Source organism: Atractosteus spatula, chromosome 4 (assembly GCF_055471065.1).
Source record: "Atractosteus spatula isolate fAtrSpa1 chromosome 4, fAtrSpa1.hap1, whole genome shotgun sequence".
NCBI classification, from domain to species: domain Eukaryota; kingdom Metazoa; phylum Chordata; class Actinopteri; order Semionotiformes; family Lepisosteidae; genus Atractosteus; species Atractosteus spatula.
The window spans coordinates 14,726,834-14,754,519 of NC_142709.1; the positions used below are offsets into that span (position 1 = coordinate 14,726,834).

General features: G+C 37.9%; 1 protein-coding gene across 4 annotated transcripts in view; it reads right to left on the reverse strand.

The window, feature by feature from the left end:
• Window positions 1-497: 497 nt before the first annotated feature.
• The window catches only part of mid1 (midline 1), a 104,439-nt gene continuing 77,250 nt past the window's right edge, over window positions 498-27,686 (reverse strand). For all 4 annotated transcript variants that reach the window (XM_088914727.1, XM_088914725.1, XM_088914724.1 and 1 more), the window contains exons 4-10: window positions 21,451-21,558; window positions 15,492-15,640; window positions 12,092-12,219; window positions 11,314-11,457; window positions 6,657-6,818; window positions 4,179-4,386; window positions 498-2,498 (exon numbers count right to left, since the gene is read on the reverse strand). In XM_088914727.1, coding sequence (XP_088770853.1) covers window positions 2,150-2,498; window positions 4,179-4,386; window positions 6,657-6,818; window positions 11,314-11,457; window positions 12,092-12,219; window positions 15,492-15,640; window positions 21,451-21,558 — 1,248 coding nt within the window. In that variant the 3' untranslated portion in view covers window positions 498-2,149. The remainder of the gene's footprint in view (window positions 2,499-4,178; window positions 4,387-6,656; window positions 6,819-11,313; window positions 11,458-12,091; window positions 12,220-15,491; window positions 15,641-21,450; window positions 21,559-27,686) is intronic.

Here is a 27,686-nt window from a genome sequence, read left to right on the forward strand (position 1 = left end):
GCAGCTCCCTGGCTCATTCCCTGGGGTTCTGTCAACTTCATTCTCACGGGCAGCCTGCCTTTCCCTCAGTTAGGCCGGTTTTGCCAAAAAAACTTTAATGTTTAGTCTCTCTGTCACGTTATTTAGAATTTGGCCAAACTTTTGAAATGTGACCCTGCCAGGTGTCGGTTAGAGACGTGCCATTTCTCCAAAACCATTCCAAAACTTTTTTTTATAAACAATTCACTAAATGCTGAAAACCAGAAATGGAAAAATATTTATTCAGATTCCTGTGAAGATCAATATGTTAAGACAGGAGGCCTTACAGGAAAAAAAGAAAATCACAGAAAATCTGGGGGGAAAAAAACGCAATTATAATTGGATGTTTGCTGACATTTGAATGCAACACACGGTGGATAAGTTTCAAAATCAGTTTTTGGAAAGTTTCAAGCCACTTAATACTTCAGACCCTGGAAATGCTGACTTGTTTGAGTGATTAAATCAATGATACAAAGTACTATGACAACTTATTTTATTTTTGTGTTCACAAAAATTGCACTGTGATGCAAATATCTTGAGAATCTGGTCTTTTTTTTTCCTTAAATCCAGCTGAAGATGTTCTGCAGAGCTATCCAAATAGAATGGAATGTCAACAGAAGAAAAAAAAATAGAATAATGGTTTTCAGCACCTAAGATCTTTTCACACTCATATAATGTTTATATCACATGGTAACAATTTATTAATTTGTTGATTTCATTTGAAAACCAACTTTGCACAGAATATGGCAAAATAAATCTTACTTACAGAAACAAAAGGAAAAGACAACTGAAAATCAGAATCGGAAGTCAAAATAAAAAAAAAAACAAGCATCGGTGTGTAGCGCACAGAAAGCTGACTCTTTCAGAAGAGTTTGATGCTGACTGGAGATTGAAAGGAGTGGTCAGTCCATATGTGAGAGCAGGTCTGCAGCTAGGATTTACAATTAAAGCTTGAAGAAGAGTTGGCTTCCAAAGGATGTAGTCCAGACAAAAGTGTTGAAACTAAAACCAACAAAAGCTGCAGCCGAACCACAATACTGAACTAAAAGCAGGTTTAAGCCTGTATCCAATAAAACTGAAGTTAAAGTCCATTTTGGCCTGATCTCCGTCATTAGTTCACAAAGTGTTAAGGAATCTTCTCAGGTTCTCCAGAGTTTGCCTTTCAGACCAGAACTTTCTCAGTATTTTTTTTTGTTTGTTGTTGCAATGTAATGAAAGAGCTGACAGAGACCCAAACATTGTAAATGCATTACGCAGTTTAATTGACTTGATTGACTTGATTGACCTGTTCAAAGGCTTGCAAGTTGTAACTCAAAATAATAAATGTCTCTTTTGAAACTCAATTTGCCCTGAGCTTCTTTGCAGCTATATCAGCCACCTGCTTTTTTATTGATTGTGTAATCATTTCCTATTCACTCCTAGATTGTGTGAAACACAAAAAACGTAAGAGGTTTAAATAAGCTCATATTTCCCTTTGTGGAAAGTTAAACAGGACTAAAGATAATACAACAATGAGTCACACAAATGTACACATTTTCACTATGTAACTCATACCTACTGCTTGAAGACCTTGTCATGAGGCTATACTCCCCAGGATTTATTACTTTAACATGCTGATTACAAATGCTGGACAGACAACTTTACAATATCGACTGAAAGACGACACTTCAGTTATGTTTATCAATGTTAAGGACCCCGATAAAAAGAAACCCAGGACTGTCCAAAATAAGCTTCTTTAAAAATTAATAAAAGGACTGCAGTGTTATCCAACCAATTAAACAAATCTCCCAAATAAATCATCTAAGCATAAATAAAATAGTAAACATTAATGTGCAAAGCAAGAAAATTCTACAACATTTTTTTTTTTATCGAATTATTGTCTTTTTTTCCATAAATAATTTATACTATCAGAGCATAAGTACAAAGAAGATTTAAAGCCATGGCTTGTACATTTTATACAGCACTGGGAACATTTCAGTCTTTGTGCTGGCTGGTCTGTGGAAAATGGTGTAAAATCCGGTAGTTCCAGTCACAGGTGTTCCTTCTTCTTTTCCTCTCTTCCCCCACAGCCGACATATTTGCTCCCGGTGAAGTTTCACGGAGTTTCCTTTGGGGCTTGTTTCCGTGGCGATCATGGCTGCAGCTCCGTGCAGTCCAGGTGATCTGGGATGGGCAGCCCAGTTAAGACAGTTAAGCACTTGTTCCACACGTTAAACACAGGGCACACGGGTTGTGCAAAGGAAATGTCAAAGGTGTACAGGTGCTGCGAGCTCACGGCATCGTAGAAGGCCAGGGAGCCGTTATCGTAGTCCAGGAGCACCCCGACGCGCCGCAGGTGTGGGGACGGCTCGATGGGCAGCTCCTTGCTGTTGTGTCGCACCACCCAGGAGTTGTTACAGCGGCACAGAACCCAGGAGGCCGAATTCTTCCCGATCCACTCGTGCTTTGGGGCAGACTTGTAGGCGATTCCCACTGCATACCTTCCAAAAGCAAAACAAACAGTAAAGGATTCCATTGATCTGTGTAAAATACGCTCTGATTTAGGGGGGTTTCATTTGATGTTAATAAACAAGCATGATAACTAATTCAATATATTTTTTTTACCATTATTCATGATACTCTGCAGTTTTGCATATTGGGTCAGGTGGTTTCAGTACGGTGCCGATACTGCCAGGGTCCAGGGTTCAGTGTGGACTCGATGAGGTAGAGAGCTAGGCACCCAGCTCCTTCCCTGCCCAGGTACCCCTCACCCCCCCTGCACACTGAGAGTAGATTCTGTGCCCATCTGCCCTTGACAGTGTGCTGGTGGCTTTGAATATGATCACAATCATGATCAAAATATTTTGGATATTGGCATATTATTAGTTCATAATAGCCCTTTTCAAAAGGTGCCACAATAGAATAATTCAGAAAACATAAAGAACAGACTGTAGGTTTTTTGTTTGTCTTTTTATTTACTGTATTTATCTTCACCTGTAAATCCGATACCAATCTGAACAGGAGAAGGGTTTGCTTGAATGCACACTTTCAGGCTGGTTTTTACTCGGAAGGTTACTAAAGCTCCGAATTCTAAAGCTGCCAATGGCTACAAAGAACTCCTTCTTGCTCCAGTATGAAGGCATAGCTCAGGAATTTTACAGGCTTATTTACACTGAGTATGGCGGTAGCCATTTGGACCCTTAGATCATCACCGCCTTTTCATCCCACTTAATTGTGCATAAAAAAAATCCAGATGGATAGCTACAAGTTTAAGTTTAAGAGATCCCTTTACAATTTGGCAAGCCATAGCAAAACTGCTTTGTACCAGCTTGGAATGAAGGGATTTTTCCAGACAGTCAGCTGAGTGGAGGAGGAGACTCTACTTGCTGTGTGCTGATTCAGTTCCGCTCTTGATGTGGTCAGTCTCTAGTTAAATAAGACTTTTAGGACCAAATAAGCAGACAGCACCCTATGGTTATCTACTTACTGCATTTAAGAATTTTGTTTAATTTCATCAGCAGCTTTACAGACTGTGTTCATTTTCAAATTCACTTTCAGTACATACGAAAGAATAAATGTGAAAGTCACGTCTACAGTTTTGTAAGGCTTTCTTTCTTTTTGTAAAGCTTTCGTTCAGATCTTTACAAGATCTGAAATTTAATGCAAACTAACACAGGTGCTATCCTAGCAACCTATGTGATGGAATAAAAGGTTTAAAATGCTAACAGTTCACACAGCATAAAGCTCTGCATCATTTGAACAATATTTAAGGTCAGCAGTCAACAGAATGGACTCAATTAAATGAGGCATTATAAATGATAAATGAAATGTACTTTATGAAAAACGCGTTTAACTTATGTTCTACCTTTTAAATTGGATTTCCATTCAAATCCAGCAATAATCAAAGCATATGTCTCGGTTTATAAATAAATGTTTTGTGAAAATTAACTTACACCAGTTAAAGTACTTCTTCTAAACAGAATCATTTTCAATGGTTAAAAAGGTCACGATAAAATATCATGAAAACCTCAAAGCTCACAGTTTCTCCCACACTTGCACAGCCTGCAGATGAGTGTCATATAAACGACCCTTCACTCCAGTCTGCTCCAGCTGTACATTAGGCCAGGGGCACTACATGTCAGTAATAGTGAGGGGTCATTAGAAGCAGAGCAGAGCCGTACCATGTACTTCCGCCAATAAGGGCTTCCCAGTAGTGCCGCCCACTGTCAATGTACACGTTTCCTGTCACACCATAGCTCCCCTGGCTGGTGAACCTCTCTTGCGTGTGGCTCTTTTTCGAAGAGGTTTCGTCACGTTCGACTGTAAGGTTGTCATGGGAAACCTTCAGCTTCCGATGGGCAGATTTTGGGTCCAACTTGAAAGGCTGACCTGAAAATAAATGTATACGGTATGATCTAATTCCGTGTTGCCTGTGGGCAGTTCATGCATACTTTCATTGAAGTATATAATTTACTGTACATATTTTATAAAAATATGACAACTGTTGCATGGACACACACGATATACTCGAGTCTTGAACACAGCATGAATCATGGTTAAAAATCAAAGGAGTACGAGAATACGAGCTGACCAATTATCACATTAACAATAAATCAATTCTTAACGGCCCAAGAACCTTACAGATTTACTGTAAGAAATACATGTACTGTATATGGGTAAATGATGTTCATCAGTCCTCCAGTTGATGTATGTTAAGACTAATTAAGGATTAGGAATGTTTCAAGCTGCACAGCGACAGAAGGAGGATAAAGGTGGATTCTGATCAATCCGATAAAATGAAATCACTGGTACAGTATGTACAGATAATCTTGCTAGGTTTATTTTGCTTTAACCTACTCAGGATAAGAATTTATAAAGAATTTAAACAGCTAAATTCAGATGGAACATCTCTTATTCTCTTTGTTTGATTAAAACTGTTATAATGTAAATCATATTTCAAAGGTGATATCCATTTCAGCAGAAAGAGTAGTTCTTTACAGACATTCAAATGCTGGGCTTAATTTTAATACTTTGGACAATGTAATGAAAGACTGGTAGATTTATTTGTTTTTTTAAGTGACCATAGATACATTATCAACTTCAAGCATTTACTGTATCCTTTTTCCCCCATAATTCATTTAGCAAATACCTGTCTCAGGGTCTGTAGTAATACACAAAGCGTTACAAAACAATTGTGTACCTTGTTTCTCCAGGAATTGTTAGATACTGTAATTTCACTTTTCCTTCTTTATTTTTGATGTAAGTCATTCTAAATATATTTAAAAATGTTATCAATCTTACATCATATTTTAACATATTATTTTTAAAATACAGAGTTCTTTGAGTTGACTGTCTTTGAGTTGATAGTCAGAAACTGAAGATAAAAATAACAGCACGTTCAACTAAATTATTGTATATTATCTAAGTTTTAATTGGATTCAAATATAAGTTTTATCACTCCTAATATAGCATGGAAGGAAGAGAAAAAATACTTTAACTCAAGCATCCTGAAAGAATTCAAAATAAAACACTGATTGGAAAGCAATATAGGCTATTTTAAAAAAAATCTGGCATTTTTAATGAGAATAATGGTCACAAGAGCCTATTTTTTAGAAAAAGACAAGTTAAAAATGAATGAAAAATAGATATGACATAAAATAGTTAAATAAATATTTACTTGGAACAAATGAGCTCACTGTCCTTTTTTTATATTATCTACCAGGTGGTTACGGAGATTTCTTTAGATTGCATCCAATCAAAAACTACAATTAAATCCAATACTTTACGTATCAGGTTAATCAATACTTTCCTCATAAAAGAAAATTCATAACGTTCCTCATAAAAGAAAATTCTCAAATTACAGGCAGAGGTATTCAATGTATTGCAAATGTTTTTGTAGACTGCACTTCTTAAGACCTCATTTAGAAAAGCAAGCACAATTGCGGTAAAAAAGATATTGTTGCTCTGGAATCAAGCCAGACAAGAGGAACCAGATACATTCCAGGGCTTAAAGGAATGTCCTACACTGAACTACACCTTTGCAGTATTAAACAGAAAGGACTGTGAGGGGACCTGATCAAAGTATTCTGACAAAGATACTGCCAAACTCAACCCAATGGGTTTCTTCAGAATCAATGGATTAGTAGACATACAGTAAGTGGGGAATTATGCTGAACTGCATTTAAGACTGAGAATAGGAAGGGCTATTACAGGAACAGACCATCTAGACACATTGTTGAAGCTGATACTCTGGTTCCTTTTAAGAAGAAATGGCTGGATGAGTTCCCTTAAATCATTTAGCTACTAAGAAACCAAAACAGTTTAAATGAGCTGAATGGTCTGGTTTTGCTTTTTCTTGGTTTTCCAATGTTCTATAGTCACAGTATATTCTCCTCTAATATCTGTAGGGAATAGCATACAGCAGTTAGCAGGTTTTGATGCATTTCTAACATTACATGACATGTTCACCATTGTTCTTCTGGAGCTTTGATGGATGAACTTTCTGTAATTAAAATTGACCCTTTAGTCCCAGCATGTGGTTAACAGCCCTGTCTTTAGATAAATGCATCATAAGCAAGGAGGGTGACAGCTCAGTGCTGTCCAATGGCTGCAGCCCACAAGGCGGCAAGAACTCCACACACTCCACGCTCCTCACTTACTGTTTGTCTTCAGTTTCCCTGGCTCGCTGCTCCGGCTGCCGGCCTGGTTGATAGCTTTGACGATGAAGATGTACTTTGTCCCACTCTGCAGGCCGTGCACGGTGTAGTGGTTTTGTTTAATATTGGGAACAATCATCCAGCTGTCGGCAGAATTACATAAACCTGCACAAGGAAACACACACATACCCAGTCAAGATCAACCCCCAGCACAACTTACGGTTTATAAGCCAATGGATGTGACGACCTAGAATTCACAATAAATCGTCCTGGCAGAAAGACAGATGTGTTTGTTTTTTTGAGCATTGCAGTGGACAAAACTTTTGTTTTTTAAGAATACACTTTAAATGAAGGGTGAGTGAATGGGTATTGAGTGCACCATTTCAACGCCCAGCAGAGACCAATTTAAAAGTAAGCAATAAAAAATTGTATGCAAAACACATTTGGAGTAATACAAATAAGTATTAATATCAACAGTATCTGCAATCATTCTAAGTCAAGAATTTAAAATGTCCGTTTTGCCTGCAAAGTCAAAGAAAACGCTTTTGTGTTGAAATGAAAAAAAAAACACATTTGTTTTAACGGGACTTGAACACAGCCCTTCTTCTGCTCCGTATAAAGTAACATAAACACGATGCAGTAAACTCACAAGAATGATAATGTCTTTGACTTCATGATTACGGCTTATGAAGTACTGGGCAGCTGGAAATGTTGTGGTATTAGTTTCTGTTGGTCCATGAAGCTAATCTTCTTGTGGTTTCTCCAATATGTAGCTGGTTGTATTTTTGTGGGTAATATCCCAGTAAACTACAAAATGTGCTAGTAAAGAGCTAGTGGATGGTAATCAATGCTTCTTCTGATCTCTTTTTTCATGACAACAGAACAATTATAAGGTTTGCCAATAAAAGCATTATACATACAATACTTTATGTGTATACTTATACTTTATGAAGTATAAAGTATTATATTCCCATTATGTGGTAAAAGAAGAATGGTAAGGTTTTTACTTCATCATTTATATTATTCTGAAATTAATGGCTCAAGACAGTTGATATGGAGACGCTGGCTGAACAGTCACATTGTGCAATTTGTTTTCCATTATTGTTAAATACCACTTTTTATTCTAGTGTCAGACCATTCACAAAGTCCAAGTAATTCTAAACAGAGGTACAAAGGTACATTTCATACATTCCTCTGCATTTGTGGTTTGGACGGAAACTCAAAAGCAAAAGTAAACTGATCATGGAACAGTAATTTTGTAATTTGGTTACAAAGAGAAAAAGCAGCTTTTTAATTAAATTCTAACCACACAGGAGGGAATGGTAAGCTCTCTGCATTCATATCATTCATTTCCTCCTATAAATCTCAGATCAAAATCCGGCTGACTTGTAATCAGACATAGTTTATGGATACTCAGGTACTGTGCCTCAGATCTGACAGCCCAGGACAGGAAATAGGCAGAGGATGAGCACTCATGTATCTTGGTTAGACTACTGATTAAGAGCAATCTTCTTTTGAATTTAAAGTTGGTGCCTTGAGAGAGAAACAAATAGGATTTGGGTCTACGACCTTACAGATTATTTACAATAATTGGGTAAATTCCTTTTGGTTTACAGTATATACTACAGACCAACACTGTGATTACAATATGCCTTCAATTTTCAAAGCTGGTCCCTTTGCATACTGTGAGTGAGAATTATGTGTTATGCCTTCCTACTCAGGCCATATCCTGCACCCTAAAATAGAAGCTATTCATCTAACAAAATAAACATTTTTTTTCTTTAAAGTAAACATTTAGATCTGCTTTGCGCATGGCAACACAATAATGCAATAATCTTATACTATTGTGTATCACTTTTTATTCCTTTTTGTGGCTTTTCTTTGTATTTTAAGATCCCATATATTTCAATTATTACATTTAGGTCTATCATGTTTGTTTCACCAACCAGATTAATTCAGTAGGTTCACTGTGTATGCGGTTTCTTGTAAACTCAGGTGCAAAGTACAACGTTTTTACCTTTAAACACAGAGATGAGAAAGATGAGCTGGATCTGGATGTGATTATTTTGTGTTTCCAGTAAAAAAAAAGTCCTGCAGAAGACCTGGAAAAGGCTCCAAAGCCAAAACTTTCTCTCTCTTTTCTTTTCCCTTCTACATGGAATAAGCCTTTACCTGTTCTAAAAAAGTATAATCAACTTGTAACTTTCATTGACTATTTTCTCCTCCTTCCTCACCTCCTTGTGGATAAGAAGAAATTATTTCTACTCTGTAGGCCCTTATGCCCCAGTGGCTAATGTGCTGTTTCTAATGCAACTACAGTTCATATTATCCATATCTTGGGGCTAGATAAGATTCTACTGCATAATGTCCTCAGTGCTTGCTCTAACTTCAGTCATAAGTGAAAGCACCGAGTACAAACTCTTCCGTGGAGAATTTTCCTGGAACAATTCAATGTGAAACAATGTCACAGAACAGTAACACGTGCATAAACTCCATATCACCTTGACTAAAAAGTGAATTTGCACATTCCTTCTACCAGACTGTTAGACTTGTTTGAAAAAAGTGCTGATAGTATACGTTTGCATTATTTAGCAGTACGTTTCATGTTTCCTGCATCCAAGACCTAAGCTGCTTGAATGGCTCAGCTAGCCAAGTTATTCTGAAACCAAAGCGACACACCGGTTACGTTATTACACAAAAAACACATTGGGAAGGTTGTGTCATAATGTAACCAGTTGTATCTAGTCTTCTTTGGGATGAGTTCTGATCATGCTGAGTTGAATTAGTGTGTTTATTAAAATAATGCCTAGCGTGTACTTTGACGGGTTTTTTTACAGGCTACAGAACATTTACATTTACATTACATTTACATTACATTTAAGCCGAATGAGTTGGACTAGGACAGACTGGCACTGGTGTTAACACAATGGTGGTCTGACTGAACATGAAACAGACATGAAGCAGCTGAGAGTTAAAAAGAGACAGAAAAAAGAACAGTATTGGACCTGGGCATTACTAGTAAGACACTCCCTTTGTGTCAGCGGTAGACTATTTTTCCCTCCTTGATGGATTTGTAAATCGATCAACTCGTCCGCTCAATCCCAGTGTATGGCTCTACAGCACGTCACCTCAGTGTATACCAAGTCCTCGCTATTAAACTTTCAAAAGCAGCAATTTCTAGTTTGTATGTCTTGGTATTCATAGCTCAGTTGTGGGATAATCCCTTTGCAGAGCAAATGTAATCTTCTATGCCGGCATGCTCTATCAACTGCATAAGGGCAAGCCACTCAAGGGCTGTTTGAATAGCGCTGCAGGACGGATCAGCGTTCCCATTGAATTCTATTGCTCAACTGCACACTACAGTGTCAAGCAGAAGAGCTGCTGTGTCCCAGCACAAAAAAAGCTTTTCTACAAATGTGCCGGTTATTGGCTGACACCAAAGGATCTTTAATTGCCAGTAACAATTTTTGCTTCATATTACAGGCTCAGTGCCTATCATGCACTGAAGCAGGAGCAGTCTAATGCTTGATTTAGCATTGCATGGCCCTTTTCAATGATCACCACATGAAATATTGCAGACAGTCTGTGGTTCATATGAACCATGGCAATTCATGCCCTTTAATCCTGTAATCCACTCTCAGTCAGCCTATATATTCTGCTCCAGTTGAATCTCAGCCAAAGACTTGCAGCAGAAAAACTAGATGTACTGTAAACATGCTCAGTGGAATGGAAATGTTATTATTCTCTGCTTTTAAATAGAGAAAATATTGTACCTATCTCTCTGGTACTTTCCTATCACTCTTAAAGGCCTTATCTTAGTTTTATTACAAGACGATTATTTCCGTAGTAATTATACATTAAGATTAAGATGACTGTCATCAAGGGCACTCAAAATACTCTTTACGGTCACTGCAGTTGTCGAGAGCATAAACATGGTTTCTGTCTGCAACATGTCAAGTGGCAAAGCAGTAAGAGAGGAAAAAAGGTCCATCCCTCACCCCAAACAACACAGAGACTGAGGAACAGACTTTTACTTCTGAAGGAATAATAAGAAACATCAGTGAGAGAATAGTTTGCCCATGTATCCACTGCTGGGAATTGTGTCATTTGGAAAACCAGATGCTTCCAGAAATATGGAATATTACATTGTATACATATGCAAACCAGGGGCACTGGAGCCAGGAGGGCAGATGGAGCTATGGACCACCCACTTTTAAAAGTGGAGGGGGCTTGCCCACTCTGTTTCTGGCAAATGAAACGTGGGGCAGAAATACAAAAGCAGACTATTGTTCGCCATGTAACTTGTGGTTCTGTGTCACACATAAAATATGGTTTTCTTTATTTGATTATACTATTAAAGTAAAGTGCCCTGTGAAGTCTGTGTTACCCAGATGTTTCGTCAAAGCTGATACCCTTGTTTCTTCCAAGAATGGTTGAATGGGATTTTTGATCACATAGCTACTGGCAAACAAAGGAGATGCTACAAATGGGTTAAATGTCCTTCTTTTGTTTGTATTACACGCTTATGATCCATGAAAACTATTGGTTCCTACTTAAGAAGGAACTAAATGGAGATAATAACCTAAAGACAATAGGACAGGGTAGAGAGGCTGGTGGGCATATACAATATTTTGACAACAAAAAAGTTCTGTATACTTACTGACTACATTGGCTTGCCCTGTGAAGATGGCATATTGAAGTTCATAGGAGACAACACTGAATTCGTCATCTGAGGTCCAGTGAACAGTGATTGTGTCATGAGATGCGGTGCACAGCTCTTCTCGAATTCCTGGAGGATTTGGAGCTGGAAAAATAGAGATTTCTGTGTTGATGCTAGGTGACAGCTCTCCATGATGCTGTCACATAAGTGAAACATTGTGAAATGGTCATAAAGTGGAATGAATTTCAGTTCCATTTTAGTGTTGATGGTAAGAAAAGGCTTATAATAATTAAACACAACACCGAAGACAAAACTCTAGCCCAGTACATGCACCTTCAGTTAACAAAAGAGACTCTCATGGTATGTGATACTGGTTGAATCCTGAAAGATACAGAGTAAAAGAAGACTTTTGCTAGATTAACAGAAATGAAACAATTGAAACAAAAACTTTAGGTTAAAAGTGGAAAATATGAGGTAGTGTATCTAGGACTGAAATCAGGAAAGCTAGCTATCAGTTAACAAGTGGTTGGTCTGGATTAAACTAAAACTAAATAATAATAATGATTTATAGCCTGATTTATAGCATGACTAGTACATGGGTGTCTGTAGTGAGTTGAATGACGGTGGAAAGTTAAAAAAGGGAAGTTGAAGCAGAATCCAAAAACAAGATTATAAGATAACTCAAGTTATCAGGTTATCAAGGCACTCAACAAAGACACAGATAAACTGGAGATATTTTAATTATCACTTTTTTCACAATTATAATGTTGTATCTTACCCGTGAGATAGTCCAGACTCTCCAGCATTTTCTTTTCCCTGGAAAAGTCTAGCGCAAAAGTGTCAAAGGTGTCATTCAGGTTGATCTCTGGTATCAGCACCTGAGAGGATGCTGTTGCCATGGAAACCCTGCAGTATAACCATCATTGAGATGAGTTTTTAAGGAATAAGTATTCTTTAGTAAATTCAAACAAAATGCATAGACAGTAGTTCTATTCTCTTACTTGAAAACAGAAATGTGTAAAGCAACTTACTTGCAGTAGTTATTTCTTGGAAATCAATACAATCATTTAGCATATAATAAATAATTAGGGATCCCAAACATAAAATGTCATTTAGGCGTGCTGTAAACAAAATGATAGATTAAGCATTTTCATTTCACATTATGTACTTAAATGTGATAACTGACACTAAAATGCAACCTCCTTATTTTTGGAGTCACTTCAATAACTGCTGAAGAAGGTATCAATGAATACTTTGAAGAATAATACATGCGTATTGACATTAGATCTTTCACTGGGCTTGACTTAAGATTGCTGTGAATCGTCTCGACTCCAGTGGCACTCAACTCAGACTCTGTGGAGCTAGGGACTCAAACTCGACTTGACTCGAAATTTTGTTAAAGGACTCAGACTCCTCTTGGACTACAACAATTGTGATTTGACCCTAACGCTTCATGGAAATAAAAAAACAATCAGTGATATGGATGAAGGAAACATTTAAGATGTTTCTTGGTAACTCCGGATACAAAAAGATTTAGTTTTGCTTTAGACATATTTCAATGAGCTCGATTTATCTGCTTAACCATCTTGACTGTAGGAACAACAGCTTCGGTCAAGATCAGTAAGGACAAAGCCATCGCTGCCTCCTAAAGAGCTGCTGCAAGAATGATTCATCACTGAAGGGAGGGATGAAAGGGACAAATATGCACAAAGAGGTTTTAGAAACCCGCTTGGGTGAGCAGAAGGGAGCATGATTTTGGGTTGTCCTCCTGTCAAACCTTTATTTAAAACTCCATTAAGTGCTGTCCAAGGGGTAAGCAGAGATGCAGAGGACACTGGGCTGGATATAGTACCCCAAACAATAGGGGGCAGTGGGTTGAACATTTTCTTTGGTAACTCACTAGATAAACTATTCTAATCATTTCCCGTGTTAGGAGGACTGGAATTTGGTCGGAGAATACCCACAGTACATTTCTGTGCCACGGGCTCAAGTGGAGACCTGGGACGCTATCTGTTTTTAGGTTTAATGTTCTCCCTGTGTTCACGTGGGTTTCCTCTGGGTGCTGGGTGCTCTGTTTGCCTTCTGCAGTCCAAAGACATACTGATAGGGTATAGGTTACTGATAGGTTAGGCTTCTGGAAAACGTGGTCCTAGTGTGAGTGTGTGTGTTCGTGTGTTCCACCAAGACTGTATTCTGCCTCGTGCCCTTTGCTTGGCGGGTTAGGCTCCGGCTGCCCCTGGACCCTGTACTGGATAAAGTGGGTAGAAAATAGATGGAATACCTACATTTCTGTCCACGTTCACAGATTGGTACTGACCAAATTTTCGTTTATAGGCCACAGTTTTAGCTATATTGCTTAATTCTCCTTAATAGTTTGTAGGTTTTATGGAACAAGAGAAAGATTTGATGTTCTCTTTGGTACTGTCATAGTGACTTGCAGCTTTTTATTTGTCATAGACCCTAGAAAATCACATCTGGTGTCACATATGGTTTTTTTTGCAAAATGTGTTGCAAAATGAATGGAGGTACAAATCTAAAAGCTATTATATCTCCCCTGGGCGGTAAAGCATATTTTTATTGCTAGGAGAGAAACTCAAAACAACAATAGTTCCATGTTTTCTTGTCTATCCAATACAATGCATAATTCTGAGGTTTATTGGAAAGTGTATCCTTGTCTGAAATAGTATATTTTAGGGAAATGATTACTTCCTTTGAAAAAAGATTGAACTCTTAAATATTTGCTCAGAGTTTAGGTATCTATAATACTTAAATACACTGAAATCAATGTGCACGTACTATTGATGAAATTGTCATGGTCCAATTATTAAACTATAGAATTGTACTTCTCAAAGTCTACTAATTCTTTGGGCAGCATAACTGGTGAGGTATATTTGATAAATATTTTCATATACTATGTTGTCTGTAGTATGATATCTTTCTGGCCCAGTTTGTTTTTTTAACTCAATATTTTTTATTTCGTGTTGCTAAAAAAGAGAGGCGTAACTCTTCAAGCTTAAAATTTGGAAGCGGAAGTAATGTTGCAGAAAACTGACCTGTTTCTTTTTTGGATTTCACATCAATGACTTACACTGTGACCATGGTATGAAAAGACTGCTGTTTGCCACAAATATGGCCATTATAATTTGCTAGTAAGGCCTCATTTAGAATATTGTGTACAATTTTTTGCTCATATTAAAGAAAAGATGTTGCTGTTCTGGAATCTGTCCAGAGAAGAGTAACCAGATACATTCCAGGGCTTAAGGGAATGATCTACACTGACAGGTTGAAAGAACCTTTTTAGTCTTGAACAGAGAACATTACAAGGGGACCTGATACAAGTATCCACAATCCTCAAAGACACTAAAAAAGTCAATCTGATGGATTTATTCTGAATGAACAGTAAAACATGAACCACAGTGCAAAACTGCAAGGTAACAGGTATGAGGTACTGTACATGAAAAAAAACTAAGTACAGGATTGTGGGAGTTTGGGACAAGCTACAGTGCACAGCCATGTTGAGTTCTTATGTAACAGATTCTTACAAACATGCATTCCTTTTGTGGAATCACAAAATGCCATTTTTAGAGAACTGCTCTCTAAATTAAAAAAAACAACAATCTTTCCCTTTGTGTGGGCTGAATTTCACCAACTTAATTTGAGCTTTTACCAGAGGTGCTGTACTGACTACTAGGAAGAAGACTCATAGCAGAAGAAGGCTCTGCATGGCTTGGCACCTCAGTACCTGTCTGAACTATTATCGCCCTACTCCCCACCTCGCAACCTCCGCTCTTCAAATTCTGCCCTGCTTACTGTCCCCCAAGCCCGTCTACATTGTATGGGTGACAGGGCCTTCTCCTGTTATGCCCCCAAGCTCTGGAACTCTCTCCCCAAGGATATCAGAGAGTCACCTTCTCTAAACTCCTTCAAATCCAGACTCAAAACCCTCTTCTTCAGAAGAGCCTTTACTGAACTGGTTCCATTCTTCACCCCTCTGCTTTTCTTAGTACCACCATCCATGTCTCCTCTGTATATTGTAATTGTGTTTTATCTTGTGTAGTCTTTTTATTTATTGTTGTTGTCATCTTGTAAAGTGCTTTGAGAAGCCACCTTTAAAGGCGCTATATAAAATAAAGTTTATTATTATTATGTCCTTTGACCGACACCAGCCTGTATTTTACCTCTCGGAGATGTTTTTTGCTGTTTGAAGGAAACGAGCATGATCGCTCTCCTTGAGGGTCTGCTCAGCCTGGGTGATGAGAGATGAGGATCTCTCTATGCATTGCTTGCAGTTGGCGACTTGCTGGGCCAGTTTCCGCAGCCTCACCACCTTTTAAGACAGAAAAGGAAAATAAAGAGAAACAGAAAAATGTGAATTGTTCAGTCAGGTGTAGAGCTACATCTGCTACCGCAAAAGCCTCTCTGTCATTTCTTGAGGGACTTTCTACGCAGCAATAATGAATGACTTTGTTTCATAGCGAAGCAAGCAAATACAGGGGCAAAAACACATTTAAATACCACAGAGCCCAGCTGGATTCCAAGGAGTTATAAAAATGTAAATAATTCACATACTGTCACATGGTAAAACTGTGAGGAACGGCCACTGAAAGGTTCATTGTGTTTGATTCTGAAAAGAAACGTTTATTTTTTCCGATTCTTACTATGGCCATTCGAACTGTGAACTTCAGGGATGATTTCCCAGAATTCTAGATTGTGATCCTTTTACCTCCTTTGTTTGAGGCCAGCTTTTTTATATTGTCCCAAAGTTTACTGAATAACATTTTAAGAAATACCAAATCAATTCTTGAGGCCTTCAGATGAGACCATTTTAAGCTTTGATCTTAAAATCTTATTTACAAATGCATTTCCGTTAGCATGTAAACATTCGGTCTGGGCAGACATTCTGGCTCAAAAGGCATAGCCTTTTTCATCTTATTAGAAACACTGTTACAAGCTGGTAACCAGATATCAGATTTACAAATGAATTACCCTTCCTCCTTCACAAAAATATTTCCTAAACTCTTATTCAAGCATCTGGAAGAGAATATGCATTCAAGGCATAAACCTTTTCCATGTCAGCTTTGGTTAAACATAATATACACAATTTCCAAATAAAGTACTAATTGCACCCTTGAGATTACAATATTTTGATGACGTTAAAAAAAGAGACAGAGATGCCATAACAATCCACGGTCAATTAATGTAACATGTGTGGGAGAGATTTATACTGTATGTACATTACTGTAACACAGGGAAAAAATTGAATGCAAGATCAAGAGGTGTTGCAAATTTTGCTTGCATCTATCCTTGTTTTAAGAATAGCAGGTGTTCAGGAAATAGTACCGAAATTATTCATGACATGGTTGTTATGATATTTACATTTTTAAACTTTAAGAGGTTGCCCATAGCAATCAACAAATGTATTATTAAAATGAACAACTCCCCAGCAACCAACGTGCATCAACAAGCTGATAACCATTTAAACGAAACAGTTCCGTTTTGCTGGTGCACACAAGTTCAAATTCAGGATGCACAACATGTACTTCTTTTGTGGCCAAGCTGAAAGCAGACCAAGATTATATATAGAAAACAGAAAACATACATGCCATATTCGTCATTACTTGTGTAAACTGTTATGCTATTTATTTTGTAATCCTAAAAGCAAGGCTGTTTCTTAAGTTGAATGTTAGAGGCTGTCAGGCCTAGGATGCTGAATTTATTCAGCGACAGAGCCTGATGGTAGATCAATGAGAAATAATAAACAGGAAAGTTTAAGTCCATATATAGATGGACTGCCAGCCAAAAGAAACAAAAGAAGCAGAAACATAATTATAATGTCCCCTTCAGAGGACATTTCAAACATTCTTCTCTCCCCCTTTCATTCCATGACCTCTTTCAAACACATAATAATGTATGACACCGTAGTTCAGACCATCATGCCCAGACAATTCTCTCTAAAACAAAAACAAATACCAGTGTATTGTTTCTCATTAGCACTTCCATGTATAATTTGTTGTTTCAGCTGCTTATGGGCACTGTGCAAAGAGCTTCCTTTGAACAATGCAGGGATTTGCACAGTGCAGAGTGGTCAAAATGTATTTTCCAACAAGCCAACACAGTAATTCGACCCTGATTCCCACAGGTACCAATCCCGCACTGCACATATTCTAGCTTTTCCTTTATGAACAGGCCTGCTTTTGCCTTGACACAAAATTAGGAAGGAAGTCTCATCTGTTAGAAGAGGGACAATTCAACCTCAGGTACTGTAGGTGTGAACTCAGGAAACAGTGTTCATCTCTAATCAACAAAAAATAAAAAGCATAAATGGCACCTCATGCCAACTGAGTAGATAGGAGCTTCTCCTTAAATGAAAGGACTGCAGCTATGTGTTTGCCTGATCAGAGGATGATGGCACTAAACCCTATCCCAAGATCAGCACTTTTTTTAATGTGCAAACTGCTAGATACAGATCACGTTGTTAAATCAGAACCTCAGTCAACGTTGCATTTTGATGAATGTCAAGGTAATAAAGAAAAGATCCCCTCCTAACGATAAAGCTGAGAGACAAACTAGTCTGCTTCTGAAAAAGAAAACACAAGACATTTTTGTCTGCATGAAGGAGTTTCTATGGGAATTCAGCATATTTCACTGAATTACGTAAATTCAAAAGACTTTCTTCTGAAGGCACATTTCGTTTCCATGTAATTGAATTAGGTACAGAGTGAAGCAGTGTGATTACACACCTCTTGTACTATCATAATCTCTGAGCACTTGAGGGCAATTACACTGCTTTCCCACTGAGTAGTCATATAGACTTCACTCCAGATATACATGTATGTATCTGTACCACTCTCCTGTAAAGGACAGTTTAATAGAAAATGATTATTTTTTTAAATTATAGCTTTACTTGTAAAGCTCCACACAGCATGTAGCAGCTGAAAATTATGTACTGTAAAAGTCTGACTATTTTTGTATAATAAAAATACGGTCAAGTGCATTCAGGACACTAGGCTGTCTGTAAGACAAGTGTTTCATAAATGTGTATTGTGTAACTAAAGACCTCTGAACGCCTTTGAAGTAAAACATACATTGTCCTGGGACGAAATAAAAATTGAATGAGCAAGCTTAAAATTTTTCAACCCAGTTAATTCTAGTTCCAAACTGTAAATAATGTAAATAAAGGGATTTCAGACCAACGGTTAAAAGATTTGTTAGGGCTATGAAAGGCAAAAAAGGTAGTCTGCGGTTCATTGTGTGAAAGCCAGGAAGCTACTGCTGGGACCAGGTTTAAAAGAGTTGTACTATTATGCATGTAGAAAACATATCACCCCACATGAAAGCTGTTTCAGTAGTAGGAAGTCAGACAGCGCTTCACTGTTCTCGGCTAACAAGCAGATTTTAAGAAAAACATTTTTGCAAAACTAGAAGCGATGTTCAAAAATGCATAACTTTCACTGACTTCGACTGGGAGCATTTTAGATGCGAGGAAGGATTAACTAACATCAGATCAATTTAACACACTGAAAAGAAAGAGAAGGAGCTTAGATATTTTACTCAGACTTGCAGGCAAACTATAAAATGATGTAAGTTGAAAGCTGATGACAAATGAATAGATCCATAAGTAACTAAAGAACCATCATGGTACACACGATAGATGAAGAGAAAATGATATCTGACATTAAAGAAATAGAAAAGTTTATTGCTTTATTTGAAGCAATGGAATTGGCCTATTTACTACATATGCCTGTCACTTTCAGTTCAACAACGTCATTTAATTGCAGACAGAATGTTCTTTAGAAACAAAGCTTAAGCACTTCATATATTGTAACACAGTACAACTGTACATCTGCACAGTATTCGTTCCATTTATGTGTGTGGCTACTAGGGATAATCGCTAATGTTTAGGAACAAGTTATACACCTCCCATTTTCCTGTGGGACACCAGGAAACTGTAAAGAAAATCGTTCTTTACAGTGGGTAAATTAATTCTTGTTTTTTGGCATTCTGTTCTCCCAGTTACTCTTAACTTGCCTGTTGTGCACAATGGGTCCACATTTTGTAGCACAATTAACAGTGATATGCAACCTGCTTGAATAAAGTATGAATGCAGATGAAAACGAATTCAGCAATTAAACATTTTAGTAAAACAAGAGTTGTCAGTGTAAGGCAAATGTATGGAGCACATTTTATAACTAGTTGCTTTCTAGCAAAAAATTAAAGAAAGGGAAAATGCCATAGAAACAAAAGATAACAAAGAAAATAGCACTGTCAAAAAACCAATCCAAAAAACTGAAGGCAAAAAAAAACATTTTCGTACAAGTTTCACAATTAGAAAAATGGAAATTACAGAAAGATCTTGCAGCATGCTACCCTGTCTGCACTCCGTGTTTCTGAAGCCACGGAGACTAAAGATTGCCATCATGCTGTAAGTTAATTCAAGTGGAAAATTTTCACCTTGTAACACTGGCCTGTTCCTAAGCTCAAGAGCATTCTCTTTGTCAGAAATCAATAAACCTACAACAGTTCATACCCTTCCTGCCCTACAGAGTGTCAGGGGAACAGATTCCTAATGGCATTCCAGAGAACAAAGACAAAACTGCGGGTTAAAGGGTTATTTAAAAGCAAAATATTAAAGGTATCTAGATTAAAGTTCATTTAATCATTAAAACATGATTTCTCAAAATGAATGGTGTCCATTAAAACATTCTAAAACTTGAATAGACATAAGAATGTAATTATCTTTAAGAATAAGTATACATACAGTGTGTTGTCCATTAGCACAGTTCAGTTGTGAAATAACTTGCAAGCTATGCGCAGGGCATGTTTAGACACAGGCTCCAGAGAGCGGCCAGGAGCAAAACTTCACTTGTCTCAGGGGAAAACTTTCCTCTCATCTCTGACTACTCTGTGTCAGATTGCTCAGTGATTTTGTTAAACAAGCTGGAAATAGAAAAATAATATCTTAATCTGAATCCTGCATGTCTCAAAAGAATGCCTGTTTCATTATCTTGGTGCCTCTTATTTTTTGTTCATTTTTCAAGGAAAACATTTCATTCAAGCTGTTAAACAGAAGTCCCGACATTACCTGTGAAAATGTGATGAAGTGTATAAATGGTTTACTGTTGGATAAGTTTTAGGATAGACTTGTTTACTTCCTCATAAGAATCTGCACCTACAAACTCAATTTTACCCTACAAAGCTCCCTTGTGTTACGTTGACTTTCCTGTGTCAGGGTGGCTAAAAACAAAACTTTAATCACCTCAGGGCACCAGACAAAAACAACTCCAGGAAAATATGAACATACCCGCCCACAGGTCATGGGTCTGTTTGACCAGTCTAATCAGAACAGCAGGCATCCTTATGTGTGCAATGTGTAGCATTCCAATGTTAGTTGAAAATTGACTTTTACGATTCAAATGTTAACATTGTGTATCTAATAAAAGCATCCGGTGAGTTTTAAAAAATTAGATCATGGGACACTATTATTATTATGAATGGTCTTGCTGTAGATAAGTCATGGATTTTTTCTTCTGTGGGATCATACTGCATTATCAGCCATTTTGGCAAAGGTGAGAGAGATGTGCCTATAGTCACTGAGTAAAAATAAAGAATGGTAAAAGTAGGGAATATTGATTTGAAACTGGGAACCTGGGTTGGAAGAAGTTTATGGCTTCTGGAAATGCAACTAACAAACCATAAACAGCTTCTCAACAGTCCCAATGTTGCGTTTATAAGAGGAACTGAAGAATTTAATCAGAACACAGACAAATATGAGCCAAACAATTGCCATGTGCAGTTCAATTCTCCATCTTGATGATCATTGATAAACTCTGATAAAATTGATGACAGTCTGTTTCTTTACAAGTTCCTTTCCATGTTACCCCACAAAGAAAACTTCATCAATAGCTTCAACAAAGGAGGGACAATGAAGCTTCACTGACTAAAGGGATTGTGAGAACATACTGTATAGGTAAAAGTGGGAATTATAAGGTCAATGATGGTAGGCCTGAGAGGTAATGTTAATCCCCCATGCATCTTTCCAACCAGAGCTCTTAAAGACAATGATCTGCAAATACTGAAACTTTTCTCAAAAAATGTTTGGAGATTTTTTAATTTGATAGCACAATCATTTTTTTTTACCTTGCCTTCCTTGATTTTTGTTCCAATAATTTGTCGCCTCTGCTGAATAATTTCAATCAAGAGGTCACACTCCTCCATCAGCTTGTTCTCTTGTCTGGCTGCATTCACCTGATAAGACAAAGAGAGAAGACAGCTGTGAGGAGAAAAGAGCTCTGAAGGTACAGTATAATCAAGGCATCTTTAAAAAAATATTCAGGATGACACACCTGCAGTCTAGACACATCCTGATGTAAAGGAAAAAAAGATGTTAGAGGAGGTTACTATCTATTTAATGTACTTACCATGCCCGGCACAGCGTGATATTAAGAATTAAAATGCTTATACTCCAGATGTATGAATGTGCAGTTTTTTAAAGATTCCTCTGACAAATAAGTCATTATAAATAATCTGAAGAAACAAAAACCAGAGCTGCTAGTTCAGTCTAGGCATCAGCATTTCTCATGCAAGAGTCCTTATTATATAATCTTAAAAGGCTTAAATAACACAGAGAAAGGTCTGTAAAACGTCAAGGTTGGAAAAACAGGAAGACAAATATTTCAGTTTTCAATTATTTCCAAAACATGTGAGGCATACCCAGGAAAAATGTTCACATACTGGGATGCTTTATTTAAATACTATCAGTCTTTGGCTTATCTGGTCTCGGATGCTGTATGCCTGTCGGTATTTAATTTTAACAAAACCTGTGAAAACTGTGAGCAAGCATGAAAGACTGGATTGTTTTAGTTGGGCCCTAATGAATCTGGAGTGCAACGGTCACTCCCAAGAGTGACCTACTCAACACTGTGCAGAGTGTACTGTAGTTACGAACAAGAGAGTCATTCAATTCATTATAGTCTGTTCGCAACAACTAATTGGTCCCCAGAAAAGCAATCAGGATTTTCTCACAGGATCCCAAAAGCAGTCATTGTTTAAGGCAGCTGCTCCTTTTTCTACTTTAATAATTGCTGACAAAGATTTTCCAAGCCAGAATATTAACATGAGCAAGCCTGAGGAATGATATTTGTCACATAACAAGACTGCGCTATTATCACCAAGTATTGTTCATGCAGCTGTCTTTTATCATCTGTGTGAAAACAAAATTCAGAAGTGACGCGGTTCTCTGCATTTATTAGCACTGCCCGATGGCTACATTTTTCACGTTAGCGAATATAAAGAGAAATTATCAAAACAACAATTATTGTTAATATTTCATGAAGCCTAATAAAACATAAATCATTTATTGCGTCCAGAACTATTAGGCGCATAAGACTGGGTTTCCTCAGGGCTATGTAAGCATTTTTTTCTCTAGATTGTATAAAAACCAATAAAATAGCACTAGAATAGACAAATGAGAAAAAAATATTTAAAATGCAAAGTCCCACTGCTTAAATATTGCAGCACGACACAGTGAACCAGGCTAAACTTGACATTTATTGTAAAAGGCTTCACTGCACTGAACACATTTACAAACTTCAGGCAAAAAATATAAACACGCTATTAACTTTTCCTCAATCAAGTGTTTGATTATTGTTGCTTTAAACAGCAACGTTTGCATTTAGTGGAATGTCAGCAACAGCTCAAAATGAAAAATCGTTAAGTACTTCAGTCATGTTCTTTTTTTGCTACCCTACCTGATATACAGTTAAAAAAATAATCAAATAACGGACAATCAGGAGGTGAAACAGCACTGTCTTTATCTCCGGGTTGTTTTCAGGAGAAGAGTTTGTCGCCACAGTATCAAGGTGAGTTTCCTTACATCAGGAAACCAGACAGCTATCAAAGGGACTGAAACTCACATTCCATTCCAGGAACTGACAGCAGTAAGAAATGTCACAGCAGGAAAGCAAATGTGTTCAGGAAGTACATGCTGGCCTGGCGAGACAGCTTGAATTATGACAAGAAAACCAAGAAGGTATAGTTTAGGTTTTCCAAAAATGAGCATTTTACTGTTGTGCCATTAAATAAAACATGATCTTTGCTTTATATGGTGCTTATACTGTAGCACCAGGCTTGTGGAGAGGGGCTGGACTCTTCTCGGGATGCCAGGGGTAAACTCCAATCTTCGAACAAGGCTGTGGGGTCACTGAGACTGCATGCCTTCTGAAACACGCGCAAAGCTGAGGAATCCAGGAGGACAAGCCCCAGGGAAAGTTTCTGTCGACAGCCAAGCAACACTTTGCATTTCTAGCCACCCGTGAATATAACACGCACTCCGTTCTTTACAGGAAAACCAACAAAAGCATATCAAAAGTGTGTAACAAATGAAAGCGAACCAACACAAAGCGCAAAGCTTGCAACACAAAAAGCAGAAAACGAGGGCAGTAATGGAGGGGACAGGTGTTGACGGCTTTTACACATATCCCTCACCAAGCACAGTCCACAGCAAGTGTGGCAGCAACAGAAAGCACAATGGCTTTGTAGTTTCAAATTAAAAATGGTTCCCTGATGTACTGGTATTTAGGACATACCACGGAAAGGCACCGCCTAGCCTGCTACAGCCCAGCAGGCAACATGCGAGGGTCAAAGTCTCACTTATTCCATTATTCTGATTCCACTCAGAATTTTTATGCACTGAGTGGCACCTCTCAAGCCCAAATCCCATGTTATTCCACTTCTTTTTTTGTCCACCTCTTGAAAGAATGTGGAATGTATCATTAATTCCTTACCTATATTTGCTGAAAATACTAAAGAATACCTTGCTTCACAAGCAGGAAATGTACTGTAAGATTCTATCAGTTTATATTTACAAAAGCAGGCAGAGCCGATTATTAATAACAGTATCCAGCCAGTGTTAAGAGGGCACAGCCGTTCAAAAGAAGAGAATTATAGCCTTGCAAAAATAAACGTGCAGTAATAAAAATACAGTAAGAATGTGCAAATTAATGAACTACCTAAATGTGTAGTGAAAACATCCTTGGTTAACTTTCATTTAGGGATTTTAAACCCCAGGTTTCATGTTTTTGCTATAGCTTGAGTAAGTGTAAAATACTCTAAATACATACTGTATATTTATATATAGTATGTAAATAGGTCTTCCATCTGTTCACCAGTAGATCTCACTAAATTTGCAATAATGCAATATTCACATACGTTAAATGTAGGCATTCCATTTTCATAAATGAAAGCAGTCTTCATTTTTGTTCCCTGTTGTTGCAAGTGTTTCCACAGGGCTTTTACAGCATGCACGTGCTTGATGTCTGATTGGGCAAGAGTCAGCCTGTGTCAGGACATTCTGAGGTTCACCGCCAACTGCTATGCATGTCTGGAGGCTGCACAGATGATGTTTGTGTAGCTTTGCAAATGTGCCTCAATCCAACTGTACTGAACAATGAATAATCAGTCTTGACGTCTAGGTAGGAATCTGTATGGTTTAATATCAATATAGTGATTATGTGGCCTTTAAATCTGTTCTAATTTATAATCCATCCATTTTTAACCACTTTATCCAATACAAAGTCACAGGAGAGCACCGCCTATTTCGGGAGGCAATGGATACAAGGCAGGATATATCCTGGGCGGAACGGTAGTCCATCGCAGGGAACACACGGACACAAATGTGCACACGCTCACACCAAGGGCCAGTTTTCCCAGAAGCCAATTAACCTGCCAGTACAGTAAGTCTTTGGACTATGGAAAGAAATCAGAGCACCCTGAAGAAACACACATGAACTCAAGGAGAACGTATAAACTCCATGCACGTTGCACCCCAGGAACTGAAGCTGGGACCCCTGCGATGCGAGGCAGCAATGCTGAGCTGCACCTAATATATAATCATTACAGAAAATGCCCTAATGTCCTTTTTGTATTCCTAAAATGATCAAGTTTTTTCGCAATCAATTGCTGATTTCAATGGTTTATCCTATTTTGAAGGTGAAATTCTTTGAAAGTGCTGTAATTGTATTTTACATTTCTCATTAATCAACAGCAAACATGGCACATTCTGTGTGAAGCTGTGATGTGACAGCATTTGATGTTTACAATTTCACAGATGCTGGACTGCAAGCTTTAGTGTAACCATGATGTCATGTCATGTCATTTGCCAAGCCGCTTATACCAGACGGTGTCGTGGGGAGCCGGAGCCTACCTGGCAAGCAACGAGCGCAAGGCAGGGTACCCCCTGGACAGGGCGCCAGTCCATCGCAGGGCAAGTGCAAGCCAGTCATACATGGGGACAATTTGGAAGCCACGGAAAAGAATGAGGGGGGAAATTTGGCCCGCACACCGGGATAACTCCCTAATCGAGAAATGTCTGGGGATCTTTAATGACCACTGAGAGTCAGGACCGTCTTATCCGAAAAATGGCACCCACTTCAGTACAGTGTCCCCGCTGCTATATTAGGACCCATACAGACTGCAGGGTGGGTGCCCCCCGCTAACACCACTTCCAGCAGCAACCATAGCTTCCCAGGAGGTCTCTACCATCCAGGTACTGACCAGGCTCAACCCTGCTGAGCTTCAGTGGGTAGCCAGCTGAGAGCTGCAGGGTGATCTGGCTGCTGGTACAACCATGATGTTTTTTAGAAAAAAGATGAATTAAAAAAAAGACCCCTGGAATTCAGCAATTTACACAGCAGGGTTAAATCTTATTTTTGAACATTTCAGAGTACTTACATTTTTTGGTCACTTAAATCTAACAAGAGATTTACTGCTGTTTTACAGAACTCTAAAGGTTATGCTATGGTATTGTGGACAAACATCTGCCAAACTTTTTTTTAAATATTGAGGGAATTTAATTACTGTTATTCATAACCATGAATTGAAACATAAATTGAAAATGACACACTTGGGCACTGCGGTGGCATATAAGAGGGTTAGCGCTGATTGGTGGAGTAGCATGTCTTTTGCCGACGTCACTAACTAATCCTGGTCACATTCAGACAGTACCATAACCCTAGCCTGAGCTCCCGTAACCCTGAAAGACTGAGCCTCTTGGATGTACTGTACCATAATCCTGCCATACTGAAGCAATTCTTTATATATAAACAAGAACAACTTAATTAACCATCAGTAATAACCATTGGTGCTTACAATACTGAAGAGAAAATCAAACACAGAAAGATTGCTTCTTCACCTGGCTCCTTGCATTAAATAAATATTCTAAAGGTCTTAATCTAAAGATTAAGACTTAATGCATATTGCATGTTTGAGCTGCCAGTAATAACCATGACAGAGGGTCTTATTCATTTGTAAATGTACAGTATGTATATTCCTCACCATGGATATTCTCTTATGTTGTTCGGTTTCAAACCCAAGAACAACTTCTGTGTTCCGTACTCCATTCTGGATGTGAAATGTTCTTTCAACATTTATATAACGTGGGCTGGTTGAGTATGTTCAACCTTTGAAGAGTTTGAATCAATAGATCTGGCACTAACATTGAGCCAGATGTGACACAGCTGCACTCCTTGACTAATACACTGTAAAACCTACACGGGCAAATATGTGTACACACAGTGAAGTAAAATTCCCACAGGTGAAACACACATGCTATTTGTACGTGCCCTGCTTTTTTCAAATGTTCATATATTGTACAGCACATTTTATATCAAGGTTCTGAATAAGTATGAAAATATGGCTAAAAGGTAGTTTAAAAATACTGTGAAAAACCTTAAAAGGTATGAAACAATATACAGTACAAATTAGAAACTTCAAAGTGGGTGATGACAAATTTGTACAGTATACTTCATAAGCAGATTTTTAAACCCATTGGTCTAGAAAAGTATATAATGAACAAAAGGTTAGAAGGGTTTGTTTGGAAAGATCAGATTTACTAACTTTTTTAGATAAACCGCTGTGTAATATACTGTAGCATTGCTTGGGGCAACCTTGTTGTGAAAGGCGCTTTATAAAAATAAATTGAATTGATAGCTTGCATAATAAAAATAACATGAAATACATAATAGTCAGAAGGAATTAACAGAAATAATGTATGATAACACAGTAATACTTATGTCTTGTTACTGTATATAACATGGATGGGGTATACAGTATATACCATTCAAAAGAGTCGCAGGCTTTCATAAAGATGAGCATTTATTACTTCATTCAACTCATTTGCAACCTAGGGAAATAATGAAATTAGTCCAAAAACCTGCACTTGTGACAGAGAAATCCTTACTTGCTCCCTTCCTTTAATAAATTAACTTCACATTTCCATAGAGACCCAAAACATTAGCCAGGAATTTGAATCACTGGAAATACCTGACTTGCCTTCCCTAGCTGTGCCAACAAGTTAATAATAAAAAAAAATTATATTA